The 24,442-nt window shown below is 41.7% G+C and overlaps 1 protein-coding gene across 7 annotated transcripts in view; it reads left to right on the top strand.

Annotated features, from left to right (window-relative positions):
• FGD4 (FYVE, RhoGEF and PH domain containing 4) overlaps positions 1 to 24,442 on the top strand; it is a 192,787-nt gene that overhangs the window by 63,426 nt on the left and 104,919 nt on the right. For 2 of the 7 annotated variants that reach the window (XM_042850014.2, XM_065566302.1), the window contains exon 1: positions 19,699 to 19,824. The exons of 2 other annotated variants lie outside the window; for them this stretch is intronic. Coding sequence is in view for 1 of the 5 variants with exons in the window: in XM_042850010.2 (XP_042705944.2) it covers positions 6,287 to 6,305 (19 nt within the window). In the remaining 4 variants the exon portion in view is untranslated. Of the gene's footprint in view, positions 1 to 6,282; positions 6,306 to 18,262; positions 18,501 to 19,698; positions 19,825 to 24,442 lie in introns of those variants that run through there. 3 more of the 7 variants (XM_042850010.2, XM_042850012.2, XM_065566294.1) reach the window with 3 other exon arrangements.

Raw genomic sequence — 24,442 nt, 5'->3', positions numbered from 1 at the left:
CCACCGAAAAAAAACCAAACAAACCCAACCAACCAACCACTTAATCTGTCACCTTCTCTAGCCGATGTGCATGAGAGGCTGCTGAAGGAGATAGCAAGGCATTCTGAGTTGTGGTGTCATTGTCCAGGTGATATGCAGCAGTGTTTCATTTTCATCCGATTGCATTCATGTTGCCTGACCAAGCCTGGGGTGTCGATGAGAACAAATGGGTTGCAGTTTCCTCCAGAAGAGATTGAGATGATGTGGACTGGAGGAGAGATGCTGATTAAATAGTAGAGGTGGTTCCAGCTGTCAGCATTGAGGAGGTTTCTTCACATTTCATACATTGGGGATGTTTTGAGATCGCGTATGTTTCGAGAACCTGACTGTTCCTGGAAACTCAAGTGGAATCAGTAGCCAGAAATTGTGGCTTACTATTTGTTCTCATGTGCAAATCAAGATGGGGTCTTAGATTTATAAAGGCCTGAATAGCTTGGGACCTGGATACCTGAGGGGCCAGCTCTGTCCTCATGTTCCACTGTGGCAGCTGAGAGCGGTTTAGTTGCTTCAACAAAATGATATAGATGTAAATGTCTGTGGGCTGGTGGTGTGGTGTTTGCAGTGCAGCGAAAGCCCGATGGCCCTGTGCCAGCAAGGGAAGCAATTTTCAATCAGTCTGGTATTTAGGGTCTAGTGTTGGGCCTGTCTCTTATCAGACTTTAATTGGAAGGGATGTGGGGGGGGTTAGGATGGGATTGATTTTTGTTTTGAGCAGGCCTGTTACATTTTTCTTAATTATTAAGTCATATAAAATTCAAAAGGAAATTGTTTATATATGTACCTTATTATTTGTATTGCATTAGCACCTCTGAGTCCCGGTCATGAATCAGAGCCCCATTAGGCAAGGTACCCATCTGTTTGTATTAGGTATATTTTATATATGTTCTGGAGAAATACTGGCAAATGGAAACTCTTAGGATGTATTCTAACACTGGTGTGAGTTGAGTTCCCCTGCCCTTTACTGGATGGCATATTGTTTTATAGATTTCTATTCTGGTTCACTTGTTGGACCAAACACATTTGTTAAAAATTTATTTAAAGCGCCAGTCAGGTGCTTTAAATGCTAAAATGTGATCTTTTTTTTTTTTAGTCTTGTCTTTCAGTGCTAGAGATGTCTAGGCACACTGTTGGAGTAATGTTCGTATCCACTTACATGCAAGGCTAAAATCTCAATTCTTGACCTATGTATTGGACCTGTAATACTATGTAAATAATTGCATTTAAAAGTAAAACTTATGTAAATGTTGAATAACCTAAAGCAAAAGACTGTCTTGCTTCACAATATGTATTTTGAACTCTGCTATGTTTTGATGTTAAATTTTTGCTTATGTTTTGATGAACATTTTGCATGTTGGTGGGGGTCCCTGTTGGTGTCATGAAAGACACTGTATTAAATTCAGCCTGGAAAATGGAGGCCAGAACATTCAAACTTGGGTGCCTTAACTTACTCAACTAAATTAGTCTTACATTTTAAAGATGCTCAACCCTCTCCGTAGGGCTGTGGTGGAGACATACATCCTTGTCGGGGGCTGAGGAGGGGGATTAGTGGCTGTATTGAATCATGTGTGACTGAGCTGTTTTTTAACAGATGGAGGGACGACATGGTAAAAAAGTAACCAAAATTTTATACAGTTCAGTAATGGAAGTGACACAATAAAGGGGAGTGGGCAGGAGGAAATTTGAAAGTGGGAGGGGAGTACGTTCCAGATAATTAACACTGAACACTGCATAAAAAATAGGAGAGCAGCAGGATATACTTGCTCCATCTTTCTCTAACTGGTCCCTGGTGTGCAGTCAAGGTCTGACCATGAGAATCAGATGAAAATAAAGAGGAAATTAAATAAAAGAAGTTGACCTGGAAGGACAGCAGAAAGTGCTCTTGAACAGTTACAGCCCAGCATTCGATTTAAATCACAGGTGTTGTAGCAGGCAAGTTCCGTTGAACACCCCACACATGCTGTCTCAGTGCCTCATTTACAAAACAACTGGGACAAAGGACAGGACTGTGGTAGCCAGCTTTAATAGGAGGCTAAGGTTGTTAGTCATCACTATGAAAATCTAACTAAAATGAAGCTTCATTGACAATCTTTAAGTATCAAACCTTGAAATACTTCTACAGTGGGTAGCCAACCCTTTCAGTCCCTCCCCGGCCCCCCCCCCCCCCGAAACCATTTGTTTGTTTCTTTTTTTGTTTTGTTTTTTTAAGACAAAGTGAAAAGGACTTTTTCCAATTGATTAAGCAATCCTTGTAAAGGAGATTCCAGATGCAAGAACTTCTTCAACAGAGAAGTGGAAAACACATCTGGGTTAAATAAAAGAAATTATTTCATACTTACAAATAAAAAATAGCAATGAAACCAAATGAAAAGAGGACTCTTCAAAAGTAAGTTGAAGGGGAGTTGGAAGAAGATATATATTCCCACAGCTCTTATTCAACTGACATAAGAATTGACATATCACCAGAGAGAACCTGAAATAGGAAAACAAAGACATTTCTGGTAATCAGTGTGTGAAATGCTTGTCTATATAAATGTTAAAGCTACCGTGGCAGACTAGTGTGTAGAAAAACTGGCTTGATCAAAGTCAATTGTGGACTGGTGGAAGGGATGTCTTTGGTTAAGGTACTGGACTGGGAACCTGGGTCAGTTAATGGCTGTTTCAGGATTCTGTGTGACCTCAGGCAAGTTATTTAATCTCTGCCTCAGTCTTCTCATCTTTAAAATAGAGACAATACTTTTATCTCTTTTGCTTACTTAGATTGTAAGATTTTTAGGACAAGGGACTGCTAGTATATAAGTGTACAGCACCTAGTACAATTAGGCCCCCATCTTGGCTAGGGCCTACAGTTGCTACCAATACATAGCTGCACTGAAGAATAGATCTCAAACTTAGATCTCAAATTCTGTTCTACCTAGGTTTATATCATGTCAGTCATTGTAGTATGTGAACATCTTAAGACCTAATTAATGTAAATTGTTGCAATGAAAATGGATTAGGGAGGGGGAGCCAAAAATGGATATTGTTTAACAGTACAACCTTAGTTATTTGAATGTCATGGGTGACCTAAAGGAAGCTTGAATATAAAGTGTGCAGTTTGTATAGTAGATGTTGAAGCATTATTTTGTTTCAGATAATTGTGGTATAGCACTGATATGCTCTGTATGCATTCAGATGGAATAACTCCTCCCTGTTTTTGATGTGAGCAATAACTCTAGCAATGACAGGGATGAAACCAAATTTAACTCAGACAAAAAGGTGTAACAAAAGTGGGGGGGGTTTTAGTGATGTTTTATTATTTATTGTGCCAGACACACTATTGCTCCTTTCATAAAATAAAATTACCAGGGTGGGATAAAGAAGAATTTACTGTCCATGCTTTAAAAGGCAAAGGGAAGTTATAGAACTAAAATGTTGCTTTAAAAAGGCATTGTGTACCGTTGCTTTAAATATGTGGCATGATGCCTAGAGGAAAGGGACTGAAGGAGTGTTCTGGATCAAGATTCTACCGTGAAAGGATGAGAGAAAGCAGTTTTGGGGATAAGTGTTTTGCTTATTCTGACAAATTCCTTGTTGAGTGTTAGAAGTGATTCATTCTTTTATTCTGTACCATTTTCACATGAGATGCTTGCTAGTAGGCGTTGCAGAAAAAAACAGGAATGCTAATAAATGTCATGCAATAGGCATTTTGAGCAAGCAGATTTCTTGGCAAAGGCACAGAGAAAAATAATTAGATTGTGAATCCATCGTTGACTGACTGGGTTCTTTAGATATAGTACATATGCTTGTTTCGGCATGATGTGTACATACACAGTAACATGGTCCAGCTATGCTTTCAGGGACAACTCTTGTTGATCATGGAGTGAGTTCTTGGATTTCAGGAAAGCCTCATGTTTCATAGACCAGTAGCACAACAGGATTCTGCTTAGTGTTCCCAGATTCTCTCGGCTGTCTTGGTTCTTGGTACTTCCTGTTTCCATTCCTTGAGATGGAGGTAACTATTGGGCATCACCAGATGGAACCACTGCAGGTGGTCTTCCTAGTTCTGTTTATCTGAATGTATAAGCAGTAAGTTCTTGGAGAACTGCTTATCAGCTAGTGTGCAGTTCTTAAAGACACAGTGTTTCATAAAATCTGTTCACTACTTTAATCTCTTGGTCTATCTTGGTATTGCCAATCCAACAAAATATTGTTCGGTCCTAAAAATATAATCTCGAAATTGTTTAAAAATCATGACACTTAAAATATATTGTGGCTCTATTTTTATGTAATACTTTTTGATTTCTGAGGTTTTAGCGGGGTCATGTTCTCAAGTTTTTCTCCACAACTGGAAAAAATGCATTTTAAATGGAAGCTGAAATTTTCACATAATCACATGGCTCCTGGTATATTATGATCAGTGGAATTGGAGTCAGAGGGTCAGTGTTCCCTGGAATGACTCTTATTGATGGGATACCAGTGGAATAGATAATGCAGGGAATTAGGCAGGAAGCAACTTAGACATGTGGACAGACTAGTCCACGGGGTTTTAATAAAGTTTCACTTGTTCAACTTTAAGCTCCATTCAGCTTCGCGCTTTGTGAATGAAAAAAACAGAAACTGAGGCTTTGAGAAGAATGGCAAACATTGTGAGAGTTGGCAACATTCTGTCTGTTCAACTAGTTCCTTACCTATGGCTGTTACCTGTGTAGGTTGTACTCATGAAAACAAATGTTAGTGTCAATGCTTTACAGTCGGGCTTCAAGGAAAGAGGAGGACTGTGTATGAAAGAAGTAGTATGTTACACTGAGTGTTCACTACAGTATGTTAAGTACAATATACAGCTTGCACATGTAGAAATCTGTTGAAATGGACTTCACTTTCCTTATGTAACATGCCTTAACAAATTCTATAAATTATAGATTTTTAGAGACGTTCTATAGAAAGGATAGTCGTTTAGAACAATTTCCTTAGAAACCTGTTGGTTTCATCTCCGCATAAGTCTATAGGATTATTCTATAAGGGTTTGCTACTTTGGTGTGTGGGAAGCCTGCGACTTTGAGGGAATGTTGAGTTGAAAGCATGGCTTGCTGTAGGAGCACTTTAGGCCAGCAGATCATAAATCTTTTGAAAACACTGTTGCAATAACAGTACAGCTTTATTAGAACACTTGGCATTCAAAAGAGGAAAAGAATTGGGAAGTCACATCAGTGACTGATTTGTTTCTGTGTTAGCTTTTTGCAGGAATGAAATACACAATAGAGGATTCAAATACTTAATACTATTGATTTAGTACAAATTACATAAAAATAAGATGAAACAATTGAAAATATAGGGCTGTCCTATTTACTGGTCTCAGCTAGTTGCTGAAGGGTAATAATTTAGCTTGAGTAGACACTGCACCTCTTCCTTGGATATAAATTCAATATTTAAAATATAATTTAGAGGAAAAACTTTAATGCGAGCCTGCAAATGGAAGTAACCAGAGAATAAGCTAATATCCTAACTCAAGTCATTCAAAGAGCCCAAATTGCTTTATAAACTGAAATACACCTCTACCTCGATATAACACTGTCCTTGGGATCCAAAAAAATCTTACCGCGTTATAGATGAAACAGCGTTATATCGAACTTGCTTTGATCCGTCAGAGTGCGCAGCCCCGTCCACCCGAGCTCTGCTTTACCGCGTTATATCATAATTTGTGTTATATCGGGTTGCTTTATATTGGGGTAGAGGTGTACCACTTCTTGTGTATTATATAGTCATTCTTCACAAACAACACTGCATACCAGGTTTTTAAGAAAGGGAAGTATAATCTGCATAGCTGTAATTGGACAGAACTTTTAAGTCAAACAGAATATAGTTACCAAGATAAATTTGCCCAGGACACGGAGTTGAACTGGTATGAGATCTGTGACCATTAAGTGTTCTTTTGTTTTGTTTTTGTTTTTTTTTACAAATCCTTAAAGTATAATGATTAAAAAAAAATATATATATATATATATATATATATATATAAATTCTGCTCCAGTTCCCACCCCCCCAGCTGCTCTTACTGTGTTTTGAAATTTGTATTATTGCATATTTCCTGAGTCACATCTGTGTTAGTAACTATTATGAAATTCAGAACTTCCTATTTTTTTAAAATGCGTTGTTTGTAAACTTTTTTCTGTGCCCAGTTTATGGACTAAATCCAAGATGTGTAGACTCGTTAACAGGTAAATATTTGCGATTAAGGAGAAGTCCAGTTCACATCGTTGGTTGTTTTTTGATGAAAGGCATGGGAGGCTGTAAGTAAACTATTTTTAATCGAATGTATCTTAAATATAGTATAGTTCCTTTGTTATATTTCGCTAGCTAAATTTATACCATCTATCGCCATAGTATCTGAGCATCCCCCAAGAATTTGAAATGAGAAATATTTCCTCCTTTCCAACCTTTAGGAAAGGCTTGATTAAGTTATACATCTGATTTGTGTGAGTGAGGGAATTAAAAAAATAATTTGAGGGAAACTTAAGTCAAATAGATATGTTCTATATTTGTTGCTGGATGTGATAAGACCTATGTGGTCATTTTTGCCTTTGCAGAAGTCAGTTTCATATTCTAGGTCCCTCTCATGTGAGACTTCTGTCTCCCATGCTCACATGTAGCTGTTGAGGAGGGAGAGTTAATCTCTCAGGTAAATAAAGCCGCTCCCCCCTCCCTCGTTGAGGGCTTTGAACATCAGGTCAGACACACTGAATTGGACTCTGTGCTCACTGGAGAGTTAGTGGAGTAAGCAGAATGTTGGTGTGTTGTGCAGGTGTGTCCTTCGTAGAAATGGCAAAATGTTGTTGTTGATTTGCTTTGTGCTCAAGCCTTGTATTAAACTGGTTTCTGCCACCAACATTTGAATTTTCTCTTTCTGCTTCTTCTGTTGCCGATCTGTGTGGATCACAGGATGGGAAATGGTACTCGGTGTTACCGCCTATATCTGTAGTTAGGAGATGGTTGTAGTGCCTCATTAAGTCTTCTGTTTGGTTCCTTAATAGTGAAACCTTGTCTGCACTTAAAAGCGCTGCCATTATAACTATAACGGCAAACCCTCCTACTGCAGATACAGCTAATACAGGCAAAAAAATGCTTTTGCTAATATATCTTATAACTGTTCCCCAAACAAAACAAGCTATATCTGCATAAGCCCCTTTTATGCCAGTATAACTACAGTTGCATTTGGGCTTTTGCTGGCATAGCTAAACTTAAAAATAAAAAAATAAAAAATCACATCCTTAATGGAATAGCTAGGCTGGCAAAACTTTGTATCCCTACCTGGCTTGAGAATATGTGACATAGCAGGTTGTCAGGTGATGGTGGAACTTAAACTTACACTATAGTAACTAAAGCATTTGACAATGTAGCATATTATACAGCTGCATCCATACAAGATGGGTAAAAATACTTTCAGTATTCCTTTGACTGGGATAGTGCTTCAGTACTGATGTCAAGAGACTATTGACAATGCTGAAAATGTCTGTCTGAAAAATTGTTTCTTACTAGCAAAACAATATTTCTTCAGTTTATGATGCACTTCATTTTGTTCTGTGCAATCATTGGAAATGGAAGTAATGATACTCTTTTATGAATATTTTTTTCATGGTCCCTCCCCCCCGCCTGCCATCCGTACACATGAAAACTACTACAGGTTACTTAATAGGTTAATGGACAAATTATGAAAAATGTAAATTCCCATTTGCCAATTCTGCAAATGCCACCATGCCAATATCTGATTCTTACATGTTTGATGGAAAGAAAGGTATTGATGACCCTCTAGTTCACACTCTATTGTTGCTGAAATACATATTCATAATATTGTAAAGCTCCATGTAAACAACATTTTTGATGTATTCAAATCAGCAGCGAGGGAAACATTCTTTTAAACACACAAAAGTAAATAGAGAGATTATTTTTAATGACCTTGTATCTTTGATGCTATCGTTTCATAAAGCTATTTATAATATCATGGCAGCATCCAGAGACCCCACTCAAGATCAAGAACCCATTGTGTAACCATAACACCTAGCGCACATAGAGACAGGCGCTACTAAAATGTCTTGTTGCAATCGGGGAACTGCGTGTGCTTCCTTTTTCTATAGTGAGATTGCACAGGGGAATATGGAGCCACCATAGTAACTAAAACTTTGAAATGAGGGAGAAGGTTTTGATTGCCTCTCTAGTAACACACACTCTTTGTTATCACTTTAATACTGTTTGTGCACTCTATTTTACATGGGGGCTCTGAAAGCTAACACTGTGGTGCTGGCAGACCACGTGCTATTTTATGCCAGAGCCCCAGGCCTCAGTGAGCACTGACTAATGCATAGCTGGTCTGGCCAGTCTGGTTTATCTGTGGGTTAGTATAGTTAAAATAGATATAAGAATGTGTCCAGTGTTTAGACTTTATGGAATTGCTTGTAGGATGCTGCATGTATTGAGCCTACCTTATAATGTCCGTAGTATAAAGTTATATTCAGTGTTTGCATTGTAAACCTCTGCCATTGTGTAATTGACCAAACAGAAGAAGCATTAATTAAAGTGAAGTGCTCGTCCAGCAAACAAGATAGGGTGATCAGACAGCAAATGTGGAAAAATTGGGACGGGGTGGGGGTTAATAGGAGCCTATATAAGAAAAAGGCCCAAAAATTGGGACTGTCCCTATAAAATCAGGACATCTGGTCACCCTAACACAAGATGACCCATTGAAGGCAAATGAGGCGTTATGTAGCTCAAAGGAGAGGAAACCTTGTTGATTGTATTTCTCACTCCCTCCAGAAGGGGAGGCCTGGGGATGAACTCATCCCATCAGCTTGGATTCTGGGATGAAGGGGATAAAAATCCCTGAAAAGGAAACAGAGTCTCTTTATGGTGTCTGGACTCTGAAGGGCAAAGATTTGTAAACGTAAGCAAGAGATCCCCTGCGGCTTGGTATGGCTCAGCTCTAAAGGACACATACAGCTGCTTATTATAGACGCTTATATTGACTTTTTTAAATCTACGACTGTAACTCGTTGGTGTGTGGATGTTTCCTGTTTTAACTTTGTAAAACTCTCATTTCTTTTGTTCGTTAATAAATCTTTAGTTAGTTTATTACAGGATTGGCTACAGGCATGGTCATTGTTTTGGGATCTGAGTACAGCTGACCTGTAGGAAGTGACCGGTGTTTTGGGACTGGTGGTAACCTGAATATTGTTGTGATTTTTGGGGTGAAGTGACCATCTATCACGTAGTCCGGCCTCCCTGTGTAGCAAGATAAACTGGAATGCTCAAGGGGACTTGTCTGTGACTCCTCCATGGTAAGACTGTTGGAGAGCTTTAGGAGCCCACACTTGTTCCTGGTTTGGTGAAATCTTTTTATAGAACCTACTGTGACGTTGTGCAGGCTATATGGTTTTATAAAAACATGCTAATAAGTGAATATAATGTAACTGGGATATGCTTCATGCAGAAGGTCTCTTGTAGGGTATCATTACAAATAATCTACTTATAATCTACTGAGTGTGATCATCCTATTTGTATAAATGTACCACTCTTGTATCTAAAACTAGAAATATGAAATATAACTCTGAGGGCCTATTGTAATTATGCAAAGTGTGGGCCATTAATGGTGGTTTGGAATCTTGATGACTCCCATTAACGAGGACCATTGTCTGCAGATGGCTGTGTTTACCTGTTAGTCTTCCTGTATATGTGTGTGCTGGCAAGTGGGTAATGAAGTCTGGCAGTGACATATGATCACGTCACCTGAACTGGAATCCATCTTTAATCTGGTGCTTTTCCAGTGGGGGTGGGGGGTGGAAACCCAGAGGGACAAAGGGTTCCCGCCTTATGCAAAAGATATATAAAGGGGTGGAACAGAACAAAGGGAGGAGAGAAGCCATCATGAGGAATCCCCTAGCTACCACCTGAGCTAGAACAAGAGCTGTACCAGGGGAAAGAATTGTGCCCAGGCCTGGAAGGTGTCCAGTCTGAGGAAAAAACGTACTGAAGCATCTCTAAGGGTGAGATTATCTGTATATAGTTTGACTAGACATAGATTTGCGCATTTTATTTTATTTTGCTTGGTGACTTACTTTTTTTATGTCTGTTACTGCTTGGAACCACTTAAATCCTACTTTCTGTATTTAATAAAATCTCTTTTTGTTATTAATTAAGTCAGAGTATGTATTAGTACCTGGGGGAGCAAACAACTGTGCATATCTCTCTATCAGTGTTATAGAGGGCGAACAATTTGAGTTTACCCTGTACAAGCTTTATACAGGGTAAAATGAATTTATTTGGGTTTAGACCCCATTGGGAGTTGAGCATCTGAGTGCTAAAGACAAGCACACTTCTGTGAGCTGTTTTCAGGTAAACCTGCAGCTCTGGGGCAAGTAATTCAGACCCTGGGTCTGTGTTGGAGCAGACGGGAGTGTCTGGCTCAGCAAGACAGGGTGCTGGAGTCTTGAGCTGGCAGGGAAAACAGGAATAGAAGTAGTCTTGGCACATCGGTTGGCAGCTCCCAAGGGGGTTTCTGTGATCCAACGCGTCACACATACAATTAGTTTGGTGTGTCTGCCCTGCTTTTTGACAATCTGCCCTGAGGTTGTCACTCATGGTCGTGAGCCACTCCAGACAGCATGACCAACACAAGTTGTGGCAATTGAGACACACACACACACACACACACACACACACACACACACACACACACACACACACACACTATTTTGAGCATTCATTTGGCACAGCTTCTGCTGCTGTTAGCAAAACTTAAGATGTTGCTGTTCTTTGCCACCCCCTGCTCGCTTGGCATTAGAGTCGATAGCTGTGGTCATAGATAGGGCAGACTCTGTAGTCGAATGATTAAATATCAGGACCTGATTTCCTGGATAACGGTAGTGCTAACTAAGCTAGCACCCACTGAAGGAGCTTCAGGCTAGAGAGCAGCAAGCTGACTTGCAAAATAGTCGTGCCAAGACTTTCATACTCTGCAGCAGCGCAAAAAGACTTTGTGTATGAACATCTAAGAAAGGCAGTTCTAAGGCCTATCAGCTGGTGCAAAGAATTGCCGGTAGTGCTTTCTGCATCACTTTCCTCCTATGGCAGTTGGAATTTAAGGTGCATCAAACTGTTCTCTTGATACATCAACTAAACAGATGGCAAACACTGTTATAGGGTCTCTTTGACTAATGCATTAGCCGCCTGTACCGGGGTAAAGAGAGGATGCTGAGTAATATTACATATAACTCTAATAGCCTGCACCTCAGGCTAAGGGGAGTATATCTCTCTGTTGAAATACAGGCCAGAGCTCTGTCTCTTCAGGACTTAAAAGATATTATACAGGGTTAGGCCATTGTATGACAGTCTTTCAGGTTTAATGAAACAAGGATTTAATTATATATACATACACAACCAGCACTGGAAATACTTATAAATAACTTTGTTATTATGGGGTGGTAACTATATTGGGGTTTTCCACATAGGATTCACCATTCTGTTGTAGTTAAATAATGTTTTTTATTGTGGGATTTACCTTAGTACAGTGATTTTTCAAGCTCTTTTTCTGGGGAGCCAGTTGAAAATTGTTGATGCCCGTGACTCAACGGAGCTGGGGATGAGGGATTGGGATGTGGGAGGAGGTCAGGGCTGGGGCAGAGGGTTGGGGTCAGGGCTCTGGGGTGGGGCTGGGGATGAGAGGTTTGGGGTACAGAAAAGGGTTCCAGGTTTGGGAGGAGCTCAGGGCTGGGGAAGAGGATTGGGGCACAGGGTTGGGGTTCGGACTTACCTCCAGTGCTCCTAGTCAGCGGTGTAGCTGGGGTGCAGAGGCCTGGCTTCCCACCTAGTCCTGCACTGTGGACTGCGCTGCGCTCCAGTGTGAGCCAGTGCTCAGGGTGGGGCAGCGCACAGAGCCCCCGTTGTCCCCCTGCCTAGAAGCCAGACCCACTGCTGGCCACTTCTGGGGTGTAGCGTGAGTGTTGGAGCAGGTAGGCACTAGCCTGGCTTAGCTGGGCAGCACCACCAATAGGACTTTTAACGTCCTGGTCAGCAGTGCTGACCGGAGCCACCCAGTGCCTGACATGCGCAACCCAGTACTGGGTCACAACACAAACTTTGAAAAATGCTGCCTTAGTACATACACCTATACATTCCCTCTGTTCTGCTTAAGGTGATGACTTTACAGTCTCTCTACAGCAGGGTCACCAACCGGTACATCATGATCAACTGGTTGATCCTAGGGCCTCTGATAGTCCATCATGATCTTCGGCCGCTAACAGTCTAGTGGCGCAACAGGGTTAAGGCAGGCTCCCTGCCTGCCCTGGCCCCATGCCGCTCCCGGACATGGAAGTGGCCGGCATATCCTTGTGGTGGCACAGCCTCAGGGGACAGGGGCAGCAGTGGGTCTCCGCGCTGCTCCTGTCTGCAAGCAGGGCCGGCTCCAGGGTTTTTGCCGCCCCAAGCGGTGGGGGGGAAAAAAAAAGCCGCAATCGGCAGCAGCTCCCCCACACCGCTTTCTTCTTCGGCGGCAGATCCTTCTCCTCCGAGAGGGACCGATGGACCCGCCGCCAAAGAGCCCGACGTGCCGCCTCTTCCCCTTGGCTGCCCCAAGCACTTGCTTGCTGAGCTGGTGCCTGGAGCCGGCTCTGTCTGCAAGCACCGCCCCGCAGCTCCCATTGGCCTGGAACGGGGAATTGAGGCCAAAGGGAGCTGCAGGGGTGGTGCCTGCAGAGAGGGGCAGCATGTGGGAGCAACATGCCCCCCACCCCCAAGGGGCCGCAGGGACATGCCAGCCGCTTCCGGGAGCAGCGCAGTGCCGGGGCAGGCAGGGAGCTTGCCTTAGCCCCGCTGCGCTGCTGACCGGGAGCCACCCAAGGTAAGCACCGCCCAGCGGGAGCGCCACGCACCCCAACCCTCTGCCCCAGCCTGAGCCCCCTTCTGCACCCCAGCACTCTGCTCCAGCCTGGAGCCCCCTCCCAGAGCTTGCATCCATGCCCCCTCCTGCACCCCACTCCCTGCCCACGCTCTGTCTGGAGCCCCCTCCCATATCCAAAACCCCTCAGCCCAGCCCAGAGCCCGCTCCCGAACCCCATCCCCTGTCCCAGCCTGGTGAAAGCGAGTGAGGGTGGGGGAGAGCAAGTGACGGAGGGAGGGAGGATGGCATGAGCAGGTGGGGTAAATCCTGGGTTGCATTTAAATTCAAAAAGTGATCTTGTGTGTAAAAAGTTTGGAGACCACAGCATGGCTCTGCAGCGTGGCATAAAAGTGTGTGTGTGTGTGAGATTTGAACTCCCTTAGAGCCAGAGAAGAATGGCAGCCCCACAGTTCCATCCACACTTCACTCTCCTCAGCAAAACACTCCAAAAATCCTCAAGGACAGCAGCAATTCCTATGCGTTTAATCAGCTCTTACCAATCTCCTCAGTTTTCAGTGAGTTAGGGGATCTTTAGCCATTATCCGAGGTGGCACATGCACTGGGAGTTGGAGTGGAAGGATGATTTAGCTGGGAATTGGTCCTGCTTTGAGCAGGGGGTTGGACTAGATGACCTCTTGAGGTCCCTTCCAACTCTGATATTCTATGATTCTATGATTCTATGATGGTCTAGTGATTAGGGCACTAGGCTAAGACTTGGAGATCCGAGTGCAGTTACCTGCTCTGTCATAGACTTCTGTGGGAACTTGGACAAATCACTTAGCCTCTCAGTGCCTCAGTTCCCCATCTGTAAAAGGGTGACGATAGTACCCTACCTCACAGGGGTGTTGTGAGGATAAATACATTAAAGATTGAGGTGTTCAAATAATACAGACCTATATTAGTCTGCCATATCTTCTTCTTCGCCTTTGCTTTGCCCCATTAGTTGGGATCAGCAGTCCTTGTTCATCTCCCAAACATTCCTGTCGAGTGAGTCTTCCAAGCTGACGCTGACCTTCTTTGTGTTGTCCTTCAGTGTCTCAAATCACCTTTTTCTGGGTCTTCCTGGTAGTCTTTTTCCTGGGACTACTAGATCTTGTACTCTGATCAACATATCCCACGTCTCAACATCTCATGTTACCCAGCCATTTCAGTCAGTGTTCCCTCACCTTTCTGTGATGGGGGGCTGTGAGGGGTTTGGGCCCTTTGGGGTGTCCCCTGATGTGCTGGGGTTTAACTGATCCTCCACCTACTCAATCAACCTATTCTGCCAGCCTGAGTCCCCTTTACCTGGTCTTGCTGGGTTAGGCTCACAAGCCTCTTCCAGCCAAGCACATAGGCAGGGCCGCACCCCGCTGCAGAGATCCACTGAAGTCAGCTCTGTGTGAGAGGGCCTCCCCCAGCACTCACATGCCGTATCCCTTTAAGGAGTACAAACACAAAGGTTTTATGAACTTCACCCCCTCCCTCAGTGTGGAGGGAGATATGCACAACTTCTTCCCCTCCCAAGTTAGAAATTACATAAACTGGGTTATATTATAAACAAGCAATAAGTTTATTAACAACAAAAGGTTAGTTTAAGTGAATATAAGAGATAACACAGAACAAAGCAGATTATTGAACAAATAAAACAAAGTACGCGAGCTAAGCTCAATATACTAAAGAAACAAGTTACAAAATGTAATTTCTTACCCTAAATGTTGTTTTTAGCAGATTGCAAAGTTTCTGTGCTTCAGAGTTCCAGTTATATTTCTTTTCAGATTGGACCCCCTGTCTCAGTCAGGACCCCCCGCCCCCTTCCCTTCAGGTGGCTTTAACAGTCTGTCTTCTTGGGCAGACAGGCCATGGAGAGGAGTCGTCCAATTTGCCTTCCTCCCCACCCTTAAATAGGATTTACATAAGGCGGGAAATCCTTTGTTTCCCAAACTTGACACCTTCCCCCTCCCCCCCCCCCCCCCCCTTCCCTTCCAGTGGAAAGTTACAAGAAGTCCCAGGTAATGTTTAGTATCAGGCGACAAGACCACCTGACTCCATAGTATCACAGCGTTCATGAGTCAGTGGCAGTATGCGTGTCCGCAGGAAGGCCAAGCCTTTCACCGTCCATTTTCCTCGCTGATGGGCCATCCGCCCTGTCTGGCTTTTCCATTGTTGTACCTGAAGGGTTGGCAGTGGGTGTCACCCAAAGTAGCATAGTTGAAATACAGATACACAGGAATATTGACTATCTTCAGATACAGAAATGATACAGGCATACAAATTGGATAATTACATTCAATAAATTATAACCTTTCCAATGATATCTTACAAGACCCATCTTGCCTAACGTATATCCGTTATGTCATATTCATATCATCAGCACCGTATTATTGCCTAGGCCGACAAATTTTCAGAGGCGGAAGCTCCCCTCCGCGACCCGCCCCCCTGCTCCAGCTCACCTCCACCTTCTCTGCAAGCGTGCCGCGGCGTCCTGTTTCTCTCCCCTCCCAGCACTTGCGCTGCGAAACCAGCTGTTTTGCAGGGCAGGGAGGGAGGGAGGGGGGAGGAGGGGAAGGCCACGCGCTGGGGAAGAAGCTGGGCCGAGGGTGGGGATTTGGGAAGGGATCCAATAGGGGAAGGGAGGGGGCGGAGTTGGGGCGGGGACTTTGGGGAGAGGGGTTGGAATGGGGACGGGGAAAGGGCAGGGCCAGGGCGGCAATTATTTCCTGGCCTTGGGGCGGCAAAATAATTAATCCGCCACTGCATATCATAAGTATATTTTCATAAAGAATACGGAGTGAAACATCGCAGGGCTACTTGCATCACAGCTTGTACCATTTCATTGCGTTGCCTATCAATTCTCCTCTTACCCAGTTCCACCTGAGTGTTCTCATTTTGCGTGTCATGGTTTTGGAATGGGAATGGATAGGAATTTGCATAGAGAATTGTCTGGGGTCTACACTGACATGAGGGGAAATAGCAGATCTAGTTTGGGCTTCTGAACCCAATGTCACTTGTAAAGTATTTCAGACATCAGTTAACATTGCGAGCAGTGCTAGTTGGTCTAATGGACAGGGTACTGCCTGCATTCTCATCCCAGCTCTGCCACTGATTTACTGTGACACCATGGGTAAGTCACTTAGCCTGCATGTGCCTCTTTCTCCTCCTACCCTTTGTCTATTTTGTCTATTTAGACTGTAATCTCTTTGGGGCAGGGACTCTCTTATTTCATGTTTGTACAATGGCTACAACAATGGGGCTCCAATCTCTCCAGCAGTCTCTAGGTCAGGGGGTTGGCAACGTTTGGCACGCGGCTCGCCAGGGTAAGCACCCTAGCAGGCCGGGCCAGTTTATTTACCTGCTGACGTGGCAGGTTCAGCCGATCGCGGCCCCCACTGGCCACGGTTAGCCGTCCCGGGCCAATAGGGGTGTCGGGGAAGTGGCGCGGGCGAGGGATGTGCTGGCCACAGCTTCTCACTGCCTCCATTGGCCCGGGACAGCGAACCACGGCCAGTGGGGGCCGCGATTGCCCGAACCTGCTGCGTCAGCAGGTAAATAAACTGGCCCGGCCCGCTAGGGTGCTTACCCTGGCGAGCTGCGTGCCAAACGTTGCCGAACCCTGCTCTAGGTGCTACCCTAAAACAAATTATTAGCAATAGTTTAGTTATAAATTAAAATAAACCTTAGTTTTTTTTTTGTTCTCTTTTATACCAGCTTTGTTCTTTTATATCAACTTATATAGCTCAGTGGTGCAATGAGGATGAAAGGAATTGAGGATCCAGGAATGAAGGGCAGCACTGAGTGGTCTCACGGTGTGCAGCATCATCTGCAGGGAAATCATAAGATTTATCACAGTGGGTTCCAATAGAGGGCTTCTCATTGTCCGTTAGGAATTACTAATGGGGCTGCAGGATCAGGGCTAGCTAGCAGAATATAAGAGCGGTATTGTTGGGGAAGGAGGGGGAAAGGGTTTTTTCTTTTTCTTTCTTTTTTCTTTTTTCCATATAGTAAGTCTGTTGATTTGGAAACACCCCATGCTTAGGATGGATCCCAGATACTGGGTGGTTTGGCATCAGTTTAAAAAGTCCACTTCCATTTTCCAAAGCACTGTAAAGTATGAATGACAGAGTTTTGGAGGGCGAGGCAGTGAAAGGCTGAACTTGTAAACAGATCCCACCCACAAAATATTGGTAAACTGACAGGCATGTTCTATTACTAAATAGGGCTCTTATTATTTTGAATGAGGATGGCATGCAATTAAAGCCTTAATGTATGCCTTCAAGGCTCTGTCTTCTCTGCAGGCAAGACTGCTATCAATTGTTCTTGAAAAAACACTTCCCTGTTCTTTCTGTCCTCTCAAGATAATGTCACTGAGGATTTTGCTAAGACTGCTCCATTGCTACATGTGTCAATGTAGGTGTCTTACTAGATGGGTATGTTTCAGAGTAGCAGCCGTGTTAGTCTGTATCCGCAAAAAGAACAGGAGTACTGTGGCACCTTAGAGACTAACAAATTTATTAGAGCATAAGCTTTCGTGGACTACAGCCCATTTCTTCGGAGAACAGGTAGCTTTTGGCTGCTGAATCAGCGTTAGTCTCGCTGTATGCAGAGACAGAGAACCCAGCAGAGGCTCTAACAACAAAAGCAAGGAACTGCAATATTCTTGTTGAATAAAACCCTAAATTAGGAGATTAGAACATTTTTAGGTAACGCAAAGCGTAGTAGCTCCAGAAAATGCAGCAAGTGTTCCAACAAAGTAGGTATGAAACCCTTTCCAGTGGAAATAAACCATCCTTTGGAAAATTGTTCTGACCATTATTATTTTTTCCATACTAGCATTGACTTAGTTTACCGAACACTCCTACATTCTTGTATTGTTTTATGAATAAGATTTAAATTTTTAACAGTTGTTTTGTTTGCTTGTGAGATAATGTAAATCTCAATCTATCCAGTATAGTTTGGAAATTAGTTCATTAGGGAAAGAAAAAACTGAATGAGTGCACTTAACCCTTCTGGAAACTACTAAGGTGAAGAATAAATCTAGAAGATAATTATGTGTGTCCATAACTGTTTGTTGAGAGCTATTTTTAATAGACTTCAAGTTGAACTTTGTGTGATCTTATTCTTCAGCATTAAACCTGCCCAAAATATTAGGCATAGACACCATCAAGGTTAAATCCAGATGAAAGCTTTTTTTGTGGTGCAGTGCCTTGTTTAAATGGCAAAACACCTGCCTAGGCATGCCCAGTGAGTGCTAGAAGCTTATATGTCCCTTCATTAAGGATTTGCAAGGCTGAAGCACAAAGAGTGATTGTTACCCAATAAGTGGTAGTCACACACTCTACCAATAGCCTTAGGAGAGTTGGTTGCCATGGAATCCACCATCTGTTCACTCCCCGCTGGAATGTGATTATCCTTACTGTGTTGGGGACTGGCAAAAGCAGGGGAGCGTGTGCTGTCTGCAATTATCTGCAATGGAGTGTGTTAATGGAAGCTTTGAATTAGCAAGCTGGAAGAGCACATAAAGGGATTTTACCAAAACTATTAATGATTTCTAGCCAAGAGGAGTAAATGCAGCTTTTATAAGGTTAGTACTAAATGCACCCTATATATACATTTTTGTAATATTGATGCAATATATGGTTTCGTGATCTAGAGATGAATAACTATTAGTTGTTGAGTCTAGCAATTTTTATCAGTAAAGACTGGAAATATTAATGTTCTAAAGATTCTTGTGTCTCATTTTAAGCAGTTGAATTTTGGATTTCTGAAACAGGAAATGAGAATAATGACTAGCCGAATTGGGGCAATTCATACCTCTTTTCTATGTGAAATACTGTTCCTTGCCCCCATTACACATTGAACTAATTAACTGACTGACTGATTTACACACTTTTTTATGTTAATTTCTTTTTCTTTGAGTAGCTTGTGGTGAGCTTCACGTTTGTTTTGTTTTGGAAGGGGGGATTGGGACCGGGGGGGGGGGGGGGAGGGCATTCAAATAGAGGTACCGGTACAATAGATACATGGTTGGTTTAGATAGTTCATGTAAGTGACTTAGAACATGAAATGGTAGTCGAACGCGTGATCAATTCCCCTTTCCCCCTTCACCGCTACCCCGAACTCACTGACAGATCAAACGTTTAGAATCTTTATTTTGTAACAATATACAGTTCAATTGTGCAGTGACTTTGCATGAGTTCTCAGGGTGCTGGTGCTGTGCGTGTGGAAACAACGTGACAGTGCTTTCATGTCAGGGTTTCAGTAAAAGCGAGTGTAAAATTAGGGAGACGCATTTTCATTTGTAAGGCTCCTTTCTTCTGTAGCCATGGAGTCCTTTTTAAACGTTTTTGTTGTGCTGTAGGAGGTAGTAGGTATAACAAATGCTTGAGTTAACATTTTTTTGTGTACAATTACAATTACTGTTGCCTTTATACAAGGGACTTAAAGCACTATTGTGCTAAAAATCATCATTAAGATAGTGTCCCTTCTGCAAGGATTTCTGGCCATGTTTTGGGATTTTCTTTTGAAATAAAGCGCTTATGCTGCATGCATCTTACCAAGACTGCCATTTTTATTTTGTATGGGGGAGGGCAGCACTAATGCCTTTTAATTATACCATGTCAGTCCTCCTCAATCCACTGATCTGCTGTCTGTCTGTGCGCTTAAAATGTCAGTAGGTCAGAGTCTGAGAGGAAAGTTTGAAAATGACATAGTTAATAAGTCAACAGCGTGTGAAATAACAGTTGAAAATGGTAAATTTTTAATCTGGCAGTGTTGTGCATGTTTTTTAAAAGTCTTGTAGTACTGAACATTTAGTTCTTATCCCTGGAGCAGTTATGGTGGCAGCACTACAGTATATGGGTTTGTTATGTAGAACGCACAGTAGCATGACTGCATATGCTCTGGAGGTAGGTAGATTGGCTTAAAGTGCTTTTAAATGTGTAAAGGAACAATGTTTATACATGGTGGAAGTGGGGTAGTAGTTTTGGTAGGGGCTGTACCACCTTTTGTAATAATTAAATGGTTTTGCTTTTGGACAGATCCCTTCCTCCTTCACAATTAAGTGTTCTAAGATTGAACAGTGTCATTTATCTAGAGCTTGTTTTATATTAGACTTAAAGTTGTGGCACACTTGTTCGTGTGTACTACTTGTGTTTGTACTTTTATATTTGGGTACTATTTAAAAGAATTTCAAGGAGCAGACTGGCTCATGGTTGGAAAGAGATTAGACTTTCACCATTAGAACATTACTTTTGACCCAGCTCAAGTCCATAATGATCAAAAGTTATGTCAAGGTTATTTTGTGGCTTATGTGAAATGAGTTGTTGGTCCCAGTTCATTTCCTACTGGACTGGTGTCAGTCACAGAATTCACCATCACAGTTGATACCATTAGGATCTCATTGGCAAGTGTAGGCAGAGAGGCCAAAAATGGAATGGACTTAAAAGTGGCTTCTTGTGTGATTTTTTTTTTTTTTTTTTTGCTATACAATTGGCATGGAATTTGTACTGCCACTGCCTGTGTTCTGTTTCCAGAGTAAATGGAGGACTTCACAATTAGCATTCTCAGATATATCTCTGAGTTTTAAATGACCATGATGAACATGGTGTAAATGTCTAAAATAGGCTTTCAACAAAATATTTTGTTTAAATTGGAATTTATATAAGAGGGTGCAAAATCTGAAAAAAAAATTAACTTTGGTCACTGGGTCAGTCTTGATCTGCAGACAGAGTGATTTAAAGGCCAGTCAGTATTTAATCCATTAAAGCATCTGGCCAGTTATAAGTGGGTGGTGTGTGTGTGTTTGTTTGTTTGTTTTATCTTCTGGATGCTATGAATCATGTTAAAATATGTGAACATTGATTCTTATGGAATCAGTTACTTTAATGCATTGTGGACAACAAATGTAAAATGTCCCTGACCTTCGTACCTGATTCAGTGACAAATGAGGGCTACAGCAATGCCTTTGTCCAATGCACTGTTATGAGGGAGACCTATCCTGGAACGCTGGCTGTCTCGGTCAGCAGAGTCAATAGGTTGCACTGAGCCCCTCTGAGGAGGAGTACCATAAAGAAGGACTCTGTCGCTCCTTGGAATTCCTCCCTAAAAACTATCCCAGAGCAGCACTGCTACCTTTATAAGAGATCTACATGAGGGAAAGATCACCTTCAGTGCATCTTGCCACAACCTCCTTCCCCGCTCCATCCAAAAACAACAACAAAAAGTACTCCAGGATGCATTTAATTAATGAACAAAAAAGACATAACCAACATACATACTATGGCCAGAAATGTATGTATAGTGTAGGTACTTAATTGAGACATTTCTTAAGTCTCATTTGCAATAGCTCTGTATATTAAACTATAAAGGAAGCCTGGCATTGAATAATGGGTTTGATTCAATGTAAAGGAGTCTAAAGGGCTTGTCTGCAAACTGACCCAATTGTTTCCCACTAACAGACAAGTCTTTCTGCGTTTTCTTTGACACATTATTCTGGAATGCTGTCTGACATGACTTGGATTTATGCATTGCATCCAGGCTGTTAGCTTGCAGGGTTTGTAAACAAGTTTAGTTTTGATACATTTTTCTTCTGCTTACTGATATGTTTTGAATTAAAAAAACAAAATAACCCAGCTTGTGGTTTGCCTCCTTGAGGATGCTCCTTAGTTTCAAGGTTAAAGCTGTCAATCCTCTCTCAACATTCATTGTTTTGGAAAGTCATAGTGTCTGTTTACAAGCCACTCTCTTTGCAACTTGTGTGAGATAATGGAGGTCTAGAGATGTTGGATGTGGGAGGAAAAACCTGCTGACAAGGTTGTTGCTACTGCTTGTCTATTTGTAAGTCCTCTATATGAAATTCCTTGTGCCTTCCAGGCCTTTTTTTAATTTAAAAATATTGCTGATGTCTGCATTTTCTCCCCTCTCAAATTAGAAATTGCTATATAAGGATTTAGGAAATTTGTGAAATAGCTTAATTTGGTTGAAAGCAAATCAGTGCTCTTGGTGTCATGAAATTTTGCCTAACTACAGCTAAATATACAAAACTCGGAGAGTGGCAGTGAAGGATTAAAAATACACTTATACATTTATAATAGAATTTTTAGTGTTTTACAAAGGATTTGTATTCAGTAGGGAAGAATATAACACTTTTTTTTACCCTCCATTACCAACATCTAACAGAAGATTTGGAGGGTCTCAAAATTGCTTTATAAACAGGAATAAATTCTCACAATTTACCTGTGAGGTAAGTAGCCTTATTCTCATTTTGCACATAGGAAAGTAAGTACAGAAGGTAAGTGGGTTGGTAGAAGAGGCAGAAATAAAAGATTGAAGTGAGATTATAAAAATAATGTTGCTTTTTATCATCCAGTTGCTCTGCTATATATAATTAACCAGTAATTTAAATGCAAGATGATACTACTTAGAATGCCATGAACATGGAACAAAATAGTGTGTTTATTATTGTATGTAAGAAATGACTGAGCAAACTGGCTATTTGAGTATTTAAATCAAACAGTTCTAAAACCTGACCTTGCAAATGCTTATGCATGATGGTAATGTGAGTAATCCATCCTGAGTTCCGAAGGGCTATTCATGTGAATAAAGTTACTCACATGCTTAGGATCAGACTGCTATTTAGTAAGATGTTTTTAGATTGATTGAGAAACTCATTCACAAGTCGCATGCACATCAAATACTGTTGTTGTCATAGGCGTTTTCGTGCTGGGTCAACAATTTGCATATGTAATGAAAAATAGTTGCCTGGCTTTTGGTTGGAGCTGGTCAAATTACATTCTCTCAACTGAAAATGCAATTTAATTTTTTTTTTTTTTTTTTTTTTTTTTTGCTTTAAGACTAGAGACTGATCTCATTAGAACTCTGTATATTTCAGCCAAATTGTTTTTCAGACTGTGGGTCATTTGTGAATAGCTTATGAATATTTCATTTTGTCTCATCCCTATTCGTGGCATGTATTTGGCTCATGGTACTTCTACTCCCTGATTGGCCAGCTAAAACCTAGCTGAAGACTGCCATCTACATTATCAATTTGTGAAACTTCAGGGATTCATGACCATTTTTATGAGTTCCTGATGGTTATCTTAATACTTGTAAGTAATAATATGACTCCACAAGTAGCAGCAAAGCTAAATCAAGCTGTTTATTCACAAATCTGTGGTTCATTATTAGACCAGCTTTACTTTTTACACAACTGTCAGGGGAGCTTAACTTGATTACCCAAGGCAAAAACATGCAAGACAGAAATTTTCATTTCAGATACGATGACTGATGCCATCATATTATAAGCTGCCTTTTAATGACTAGAACCGTGGAAATAATTGAACTGCAGTAATTGCTGTACTGGCTATTTTTGCTTCATGCTAGGAGCCTATTACTGCAAAAGGATCCTACAACGTCGTACCACAGAGATCATCCTTTAAATGAAAATATTTTTTCCACACTTGTTTCTATTAAGAACCTTCGCTGTAATTTTTAACCTGTTCTCAGCCATCTATTTAGAGATGTTTATATACAGTCACTGATGGGCTTTGGACCATGCTTTTTACTGATATCTGTTGTGTTTAAGAAAACAGCACTACACTCTGTTCATGATTTCTTGTAGCAAGTGGACAATCTGTGTTTAAACCGCATTCTGGATTGCCAAATTCGTTTATACTAGTAAGAGTTATGACCAAAATGTTTAAACTTGGATGCTGATTAGGCATCCAAATCCATATTTAATTGCCTAAATGAAAGGCCTGATTTTTTTTTAAAGTGGTGCTGAGTACCCACAATGCTCTCTGACTTAGGTGGAAGTCGTGGGTGCACCACAACTCTGATAATCTGGCTTTTCGGGGTCGTAAGTATGGAAATGAATGCTGAGCTTGAAAATGCTGATTGTTGTACTTCTATACAGAACTTTCCATCCACAGCTGTTATACAAACATCAGTTGCAAAACAGCCCCATTTGAAGTAGGTCTGCAATCTTTTCTCTGTTACAGAAGGGAAAATAAGTCAGTTTGATTTGCCCAAGGTCATAAGTCTAACAGTCAGCACTAGACCTCAAACACCTGAATCCCAATCCTGTGCTTGAAGCACTGTATCCTCTTCTGTATATTGAGGTTTTTCATTTTGGTTGACTGGCTTGGCTTTTAGTAACATGAAGTCCATGTACTATCAGCTGGAGAACTGTGGGCCATCTTTACTGTTACCAGGCTCTCCATATATTTGTGGGCAGCAGGGTTATCAAAAGAGTTTCTATTACTCATCTGAAGAAAAAGACTAGTCATCTTCCTACAGACTGTTAATGATCACTTTGTAGTAACCTTATCTTCCAGGGCAGTAATTCCAGATTTGGGGTTTCCCATGCTAATATCCTGCCCCTTTGCACTCTAATTCTAAATGCGCTTAAATTGTGTGATATTCAAAATACCAATCAGGCTTCTGTGCTGGGGGATCTCTTTTTCAGTGGTACTAAACTACATAAGCAGCCTACGCTTACTCTTACTTTCATATGAAAGTGTAAGT

Source organism: Chrysemys picta, chromosome 1, assembly GCF_011386835.1.
Source record: "Chrysemys picta bellii isolate R12L10 chromosome 1, ASM1138683v2, whole genome shotgun sequence".
Lineage (NCBI taxonomy): Eukaryota > Metazoa > Chordata > Testudines > Emydidae > Chrysemys > Chrysemys picta.
Note: the sequence above shows the minus strand (reverse complement) of the source record. Positions and strands in the feature narration are given on the sequence as shown.